Source organism: Octopus bimaculoides, chromosome 19 (assembly GCF_046866305.1).
Source record: "Octopus bimaculoides isolate indiv1 chromosome 19, ASM4686630v1, whole genome shotgun sequence".
NCBI classification, from domain to species: Eukaryota; Metazoa; Mollusca; class Cephalopoda; order Octopoda; family Octopodidae; genus Octopus; species Octopus bimaculoides.
In genome coordinates, this window is record NC_142946.1 from 15,458,548 (window position 1) to 15,468,547 (window position 10,000).

Consider the following 10,000-nt stretch of genomic DNA (forward strand, 5'->3'; position numbering starts at 1 on the left):
AATGCTTCAAATATAGAGCGTACGTACATCGGAGTACTTGAGTCTAAGTCATTACATTATTTACGCTTCGTGCATCTACGTCGAACCTCAATGTATCTAAAGTTAACACTATAAATCCATTAAACTAGTGGCGATAAATTCTTGCAAGCAAAAATGTTAGAATGTTTAATTAAATAAGCTGTTTTATGAAAAAATTATATGGTTAAGGATCTTCTCGAACAAGTGAATGTAAATAGTCCCTTAAAATCTCTTACACTTAATATTCTATTTGTCTTGTAAAATATATGTATACAGCTGAAATTTAGCTTTAATGTATTACTTATTTCTTTACTGACCATAAAGGGCTACACACAGAGGGGACAAACAAGGGCAGACAAACGGATTAAGCCGATTATATCGACCCCAGTGCGTAACTGGTACTTATTTAATCGACCCCGAAAGGATGAAAGGCAAAGTCGACCTCGGCGGAATTTGAACTCAGAAGGTAGCGGCAGACGAAATACCACTAAGCATTTCGCCCGGCGTGCTCACGTTTCTGCCAGCTCACCGCCTTTAGCGTAAATGTATTACTAATAAGTAGTTTCGGATATTTGTGGTTTTCGTCACTGTTTACAATTATGTTTAAAATAATTTTTTAATGTCTCATATAGATGTAACTTTTAACTCCAGAGCTCAAAGTTTAATAATTTCCAGTAAATCATAAAGCAGCGCGTTCGCTGCCTCTTCCATCCTCGGGGTGGGCATCGGCTTGTCAAAACATTGCTACTTACCTTGTACAAGTACACATACATATACTCACAGCTTTGGAACGCAGTTTAATTTTTCTTTTCAGCGTTGAATGTTTACCATCCCACTTCCATTGCACACACATATACACACACGCACACACGCACGCACACGCACACACACGCACACACGCACGCACACACACACACACATACACACACACATATAAATATTCACATGTTTTACATACACGCACATATACTCACAGAGTTGAAACGGTCCCACTTCCAGATCGCCATTACCCATTCTTTCCTTATTCATTTATCCCCCCTTCCTTTATCATTCAAATGTTGTGACGGAGAAAAACACAAATGTATTATTATAGTGAGAAGATTATCTTTCTCATATTTCTTTCTCCTCCTTGTGTGCATGCGCAGCATCTCTGTTTCCATAGTAAACAGAGGTTTTCGCCACGGTGACGTGTAAAATACTCGCTTGTGATTGGTTAACATACCCAAATTTTGAAAATGGTAAGGGCCAATAACTCTTCAATTATGGATTTATATGAGGAATGAATTTCATTTTCATAATTAGTACATAAAACTTAATCCCTATACCCAAATTTGAAAACAATCGGAAGAAAATTGTAAATAATTACGAAAACTACGAATATCTAGCGAGATTCGTTTTTGCGTTAATATTGAACGTTGATTTAAACCAAACAATTCTTACGCTTCATGTTACTATATTTGTGTAATTAAGTTTAGCTTTAAAATGACTCAATTATTTTCTTGAATGTGTTTATATGAAAGAGATTACAAATTTGAAGGAATTGGATTTTTCACAGAATAATTCAAAATGGTATGCGGCTAGTTTCACGCGATACGTTATATGGTTCTTATTTTCCATTTCGCTTTATTTTTTTTATTTCAAAATATTAAGCAATCTGTTATGCATACGTACGACAGTGCGCGCACACAAACAAACGCATATATATATATATATATATATATATATATATATATATATATATATATATATATATATACATACATATATTTATATCACAGTCATAGTTGAATATCGGTCACTTGACGGCAAGAAATATATTGGAACAATTTTTGAAGTATTTGGCAAGCAATATCATGGAACAATCTTGTATATGGCACATATATTACAGAGTTCATTTTTGCAATCGTATACCGATCAAGACAAGATGAATAAGAAAAGTTGCTCTCTTCATTCATGTGAAGAATCTAAACATTTTCTATTCCCTATCGTCTATGGATACTGTTTTCAATCGCGATCATAAATTTGATCATTCATTTAAGTTTCTGATTCTATACCGATGCATTTGTGAAAAAATCCATTCAAAGTAAACCAGTTATGGAAGTTCGTACACGTTTTCATGTATAACAAACAAATTTCCACAAACTTATACATTACTTACTATTAAGGAAAAAAACAACGGAAAAAAAGGTGTCCACTGACTATCATAATTCATCATACACTATCTGAAACTCAGTTAGAATTGTCAAAGCTGACGAGGTCTCACAAATAAATTTACCAGAAAACAAAAAAGAACGCTTGGAATACATCTTACCAATATGTATATACTTCTGCTCCTCCTCTTCGTATTTTGGCCAATTGAGGTCCATGAAACGATTAATCACTCTTCCGCCATGAACCGATTCTTGTTTTACTGGTTTATTGGGATCTCTGAAAATAGAAATATATTCGGAAGGGATCTATGTTAATTATAAATATATGGATATATTTTTTTCAAAAACAAAAACATAAAATACAGAAACTTTGCAGTATATACACAGGATATTTAATGCCTTGATTTTAAATTTACTGTGTAATTCATATCATCTGTTCGCTTTGAAAAATTATCTTTTAAATTTTTGAGAAATAGACATTTTATTCATGACTTGGGTATTTGTGCTAACGCCTATATCTATGTCCAAAATTCTGGTAGCGGAGATTAGATGTGTAGCGTGAAGTGGCAGAATACTTACCGATAAAAAAAGAATTTTATTCACATATAAACAAAACAAATTAAAATTTAAATGTAAAAGAATGTTAAAACCATATTTTATATATTCATATATTCAGATAAAAGTAAGTACTAGTAAATATTCTTTGGTTGAAACATTGACATTTGTGTGCTAACTTGTATAAACACACTTTTTAATGCATATTTGACTTCATACAGAAAGTGCATCATCATATTTTTATTTACTCTAAAGTGCATCGTGGATTCTAAAGCAATATAATTGAATTAGAATACAGGCAATATGAAAGCAAGTCTATTAATTCACTGTCCTCAATAACCATCTTTTTAACCACATTGAATTTCTCATTATCCAAGAAAGACACAATAATCAATAGCATATATTGATTTCATAAATTAGAACGGTACCAAAAATTGGTGGGAAACGTATTTCGTCTATTTAATAAAGCCTGCAGGGAAAATAAACGTATTTGGTACCGAAGAAACTCGAAGCTTGAAATAAGTGAACCTAACAACCTAATGGAAGTGGTAATTTTCGCACATAAACACGGATATACATAGAAGCGTATAATGAAATGAATGGAGCCTAGTACATATCCGTACTCAACCTATGAGGTTTCATTTCCTCGCCCTTGGTACAGAATATTTTGTTATTTCGTTCGGCGCTCTGTTACAGGTACTATTCAGCTAAGATACATTCGATAGAAAAATATATACAAGTTCGAATAAATACAAGTTACACCCCCACAAAAAAAGAAAAATAAATCCATACATAAACACACATAGAAATATATATTTATTATAAGTGTATATATTAACACATACACACACACACACACACACACACACACACACACACACACACATATATATATATATATATATATATATATATACACTCACACATATGTATATTTATACATATGCATATATATATATATATATATATATACGCATATATATCCATGCATATATATACACATATATTTATTGAATATATGAAATATTGCGTATTGAATATAGAGAATTAAATATATATATATAGGCTAGTATATACTTTCATGCCTATTGGCATTCATCAACAGATATACTGTAACAGACTGGCTGTTCCTTTGTCTTTTATACCTATTCCTTTGGACAGCAGCAGTAGGTGTTTTGCTATTTTTAGAAATGATGACATTTGAGAGTTTTTTTGTGTTTTAATTATAGGGAAAAGATTTCTAGACCCCAAGTAAGATAAATTTAATCATTGTTTGTTAAGAGTGAGTTTGAATTTCTTAATAAAGTAATTTTCTTCGCGTTTTCTCTCAATTTCATTCAGTTAGTAAAGTTTATGGAATGGAAATATCATAAAAAGTTTCACGTATATATATATATATATATATATATATATATATATATGCTGTTTCTAGGATATCCCAGATAGTGAAGCATCGTGTCGAACGAGGATTCCAAAGGCCAAGTATACCATCAACGGAGAAACCTCAAACTGACGAAAACTCTTGCTATATATGTGTGTATGTGTATTTGATTATTTATATATAATACAGAGATGGATAGACAATTGGATAAGGAAATACTGAACCAGTAGTACATGTGTTGAGATTATAGATATTTTACAACTAAATGCCGAACATTCACATATAATAAAATTTTCATTTAAACTTAATTTTAATGTCTAGAGTAGAAGCGAACGAAGGAAAATACATTGGACTGTTTCAAACAAATTGCCAAAAATTCAGTTTTAAATTGCCAAAAATTGCCAAAAATTCAGATATTTGTATTTGTACTCATAATATATATTTGCTATGGGATTCACCCATTAGTTTGTAGATCATATTTCACCGGTGAGGTTCACGCTGTTAATGCAAATGGATGTGTTGTTAAAGAAATACATTTATTTTTTCACAATAGAATACTGTCTTTTAGCAATTCAGTTCATATGAATCATAGACAAGATATTTTATTGTTCAAACATATTTAGAATCATTTAATTGATAGTGAATTAAGCTGTCCGGAAAAAAAAGATCAGATACAAAAAAACAAAAATGGCAAGGAACATAAAACTGGTAGAAATTACATCTGCGTGAATAAAGTTTACACGAGTGGTATCATATTAGAAACGGAAATTTATAATTCGTTTCCACGTATTTGATATTTACAAACATCAATAAACCAAAAGCTAATGAGGATATAAATTAACGTATCAAATATCTGATACGCGTAAGCTAACACTCTAACGACTAAATATTTTCAGTCCATGTTTAACATGAGAAACAATGAAAAATATAATATCTGACTCACATACATACAATCTGACGATCAAACAATTATTTGAAATACTAGCGTAACTGTTTAGGTTGCGGTTCCATTTTTAAATCGTAACACAATTTTTTATATTGCATTCTTTTTTTTTTTTTTTTTTAGAAACCGGATGATCATGCTAATGAACAAAGTCGTTGAATGCGTGTTATTTATGTCTCATTCTTCTTTACTTGATACTTGAATCTCTATTTGAATAGAAATAATTTGAAACAAACTTTGTAAATATGTCTGGCAATTCACTCGACTTTGTATAATAGACTTTCAATACTCAGAATTGTATTTTTCTTGTCTTTGTATTCTCTATTTTCAAGCTTAAACTTTTTCACGGCACTTGCGTTTATAGGAGCAAGACTTGTCTTCTTTACGCATTGTCTGAATACTGGTGCTTACAAAATGAAGTATACTAATTACGATGTTTCGAATTCTCAGGGGTTCTGGAATCAAAGTGGACTGATGTTTATCCGTGTTTGTATCTTGTCCTTTCCGCTAGTTATTCCACACGTCTTTGAACAATTTTTCATATATACGCTAAAATCGAACGATGACAATGATTGCTCAGAATTGCGTTGGTAGATAAATACTGTTTATTTGTGGGTTAAAATGCTATTAATGGTTCCATGCAGAGAGAAATCTCTAAACAATTACCAGGCCTGCTATATGGCACTTAATCTCTATCTTCGAAGAAATATATAAATAAATAAAATATAGAGATCATAGGAGGGAACTTATAGGAAAATCATAACTGTTGTCTCTCCTGCATTGGACTTCCATCCTGGATAAAACACGCATAAAAGACGTCCAGGAGTATAACCTAATGCTGGTTTCCCTCAGGGTACATACCGGAAGAGTAGACTATATGAGAACATAACATTTTTGAATTATAACTATTTAAAATTAAATTACTGTGCTTTATGTTTCAGAAAATAATAATCTCTCTCTCTCTCTCTCTCTCTCTCTCTCTCTCTCTCTCACACACACACACACACATACACTTGGATGTATGCTTTGTGTGTGTGTGTGCATTTTGGTGTGCGCACACAATTTGTATGGATGCCCATGCACCTACTTGTATATTTATATTTCTATGAATTTGGACATGAACGATTATTCTCACATAAAAAGTTTAAGGAATCAATGAATCTACTGTGAATACAGTTGATTTTAATGATGGTGGAAGAATGCTAGAGAAACCGCGATTATGCTTTTTCTATAAGTTATCTCTCACGATCTGTAATATTTATTTATCTTGAAATCCCGTACAATCTCGTGCTGCTTCGTTTATTCTCATCGAAGATGGAGACGAATATTACCGTTTCAATCCGACAGGCTTGGTAACTGAGAGTTGTCTTACATGAAACCAAATAAAATAAAATATATAGGTGTGTGTGCGCGCGTGTGCGATTGCGTTTAATTCGATGTCACATTATTGAATGTGCTTTGTTTATGCGCTCATTGGCTGCGAGATAGTAACAGAAGGAGAAAAAATCCCTGTATGACACTAAATACCTAAAATTGAGCGTGATGAGAATGATGGATATCGATATTTTGTTGTCTTTGCAGCTCTTCAAGATAACTGCAATTACTGGTCTGAGGGGTTTATACATATAGTGTATAGTCTATCCACTGAAGTGCAATAAAGTAACACAAATAAACGAACAAATGTTCGCCATATCTCTCATTGGTGTTTGTCTAAAATGGACGGTGAAACCAGTTGATATATATACTTTTCTGCTGTATTTGGTTTATAGTTCATCTGCGTAGCCTTGTGTCTGTATTCGAGTTTTGCTTTGTATTATTTTAATCTTTTATTCTTTTACTTGCTTCGTTCATTGGACTGCGGCCATGCTGAATAACCGCCTATTATCCAGACAAATTGACTCCAGGACTTATTCTTTGTAAGCTTGGTACTTATTCTATCGATCAATTTTGCCAAACCACTAATTTAGGGAAACGTAGACACACCAACAACAATTGCCCATTGATGCACACACCCACCCACACACACACACACACACACACACATATATATATACACCACGGGCTTCTTTTCAGTTTTCGTCTACCAAATCCATTCAGCCCGAAGCTATAGTAGAAGACACTTGCCCAAGGTGTCACGCGTGTATGTGTTGTATGTGTACTAATCTTGTTCTGAAAGTGTTAGATTTTAGTACATATTTGTAGGATGATGTTACTTAGTCGAAAACTTTTCTTGGATGATTATGTCGACACTAAGTGTATTTATTTTTGATTGAGGCACTTTGTCATATTTATTTATATATTGCAGTATTTTGCTCACTTTTAGAATGGACAATGAACTGAAGAACGGCAAACAATTTCAGAAATAATTATAAGACAACCAAGATACAAAAATCGATTTACAGAGAAAATAAAAGGAAAACAGACTCAAGATTTATTAGAAAATAATATAAAATTGGCGGATGACATTCGTAGTCAATGCTGTATTTAGAAAACATTAGTAATCAGCTAATAAAACAATTAACATTAGGCAAAATAACATGATTCAATGGTAGAAAACCTGCACAAATATAGTTGACAGTTCACTTGAAGATTGCAGCTACGTGAAACTTGGGTCGCTAGAAGAAATTAGTTTTAAATAAAGATTAACAGTATCTCTTCCATTGACTCACAGTGAAACATTTCAATTTTTATGCATATGTATATATGCATCTCTCTATCTCTTTCTCTCTCTGTCTCTTTATATATATATATATATATATATATATATATATATATATATATATATATATATATATATATATATATTTATATATATCAACTTTAAATAGACCTCAAAATTGATCCGTTGAAAATACTTTATTACATCAACAATAACAATAATAATAACAAATACATAGACCTATGTACATTTCGATAGTTGATATATATTCAAAAACTCAACTGTGACTTTTTTGCTAAGATTGTTAACAGATACTATATTTTTGACCAAATCTTTTGGTTAAAAAAATATATATTTAACATATAATATATATATATATATATATATATATATATATATATATATATATATATATATATATATATATATATATATATATATATATATAGTCATAATTTACAAAAAAAACAAAAGACGAAGACGGATGTGTAAACAACAAACAGGTGTATTAGTTTAACGCTCGGGGAGTGAGAAAGTCTTTTACGTTTCGAGCCTACGCTCTTCGACAGAAAGGAACACAAAATAAATAAGGAGAGAAAATTGAAAAAGGTTTAGTGGCTAACGATATATGCACATGTGCTAGTTAGTGAGGAAATAAAACAAATGGCACTCGACATATTTCATTGGGCCTTATTGGCACATAAAACGCGTCTACCTCAACCTAAGTTTGAGGGCGTAGTGCTAAGTTTGAGGGCGTAGTGAAATACAAAATAGCTTCTAGGGCTGTATTTGTCAGCTCACCTAACGTGGTATTAATGCTTTCGAAGAAATTCGAGCTAATTTTGTTACCTTTAGACTTTTAAAAGCTTCTTTCGAAAACCAATAGATATTAAAAATCTTCGTTCCCTACATTGTCAAGGTCAGTTAATCCTGTCTACTTTGACATCAGCATTTCAAACATCGCACGCTACAATATTTGCAACAATAAGTCTACACAGCCTCAAAACCACACCCTCCCAAGATGTAACTGTCAGAATTTCCCTTTACGAGGATCATGTATCTCAAATGTTGTAATCTATACAGCCACCCTCACACCATCCAATCGCATTACAAAACATTACACGTGCAAGACATCCAATCACATGGTCCCATGACGAAGCGGGTTGAATAAATTTTCAAAGCTTTACTTTGGCATACACATGGTGTCTTGTGTGGGTGAAACTAACAAAAAATAATAGAAGTTTATATGCATTAGCTCTCATCGACTCTTAGTAATATATTCCTGTTTTAATACATACTTAAATATAGTATCGATATATTCCAATCTTCAATTAAGTCGTGTAGTATGCCAAGAATCGTTTATTAATATTCCATCCATCGTTCTATCCATTCCTTCATTCTTAATATCATTCTCTTGTAACATCTCTCTTTCATTGGACTCTCTCTCAATAATTATATCAGCCTTTCAAAACTAATGCTCAACTTCCCTTGTTTTCTAAACTACGGAAACATATTATACATAGATGTTTCATCTTATTATTCAAAGCATTCTTTCTATTTATTATTTATTTATTATTTTTTTTTCTGTATGATCTTCGATATGTTTCTCATAAAGTAAATTTATATAAATATTGTACAATAAATTTTGTAACCATTGTAATTTCCATATGAACTCTGAAGAGACTCAAAGAAAATTCGCAATACATATTGGTGCATGAAGCCATTCACTCTCATTCGCACTCTGCGCGTATATACACACGTATGTATATGTATGTATATATAAGTATGTACATTAATATATCTGTCTGTCTGTCTGTCTGTCTCTCTCTCTCTCTCTCTCTCTCTCTCTCTCTCTATATATATATATATATATATATATATATATATATATATATATATATATATATATATGTATATATATATATATATGAATAGACAGGGATAAAAGCCGAGATTAATTTAGTAGGTTACTTTTAGGTAATAGTTCAGGATATAGATACAGAATAAAAGAACAACTACATCTAGACACGCACACACTTGCGCGCACGGTTGCGTATTCATGTATATATATATATATATGTATGTATAAGACCACCACTCCCTGTTACTATGCTGCTAACACACACACACACACACACAAGCCCGCGTTGTTACATATTCACACTTGTGCGAACGCACATGCTCATACATTCACACAGACACCTCCTATCTCTTACACTCTCCTGTCTTAGAAAGAACGTTTTCTTCACCCCTTCCCTTCCGGTCATTTTGAAATGTAACTACATGTGCATCGT

General features: G+C 32.0%; 1 protein-coding gene across 2 annotated transcripts in view; it reads right to left on the reverse strand.

Moving 5' to 3' along the window:
• LOC106879478 (neuroligin-4, X-linked) overlaps positions 1 to 10,000 on the reverse strand; it is a 615,062-nt gene that overhangs the window by 2,029 nt on the left and 603,033 nt on the right. For both annotated transcript variants that reach the window (XM_089366580.1, XM_052974627.2), the window contains one exon: positions 2,330 to 2,445. In XM_089366580.1, coding sequence (XP_089222706.1) covers positions 2,330 to 2,445 — 116 coding nt within the window. The remainder of the gene's footprint in view (positions 1 to 2,329; positions 2,446 to 10,000) is intronic.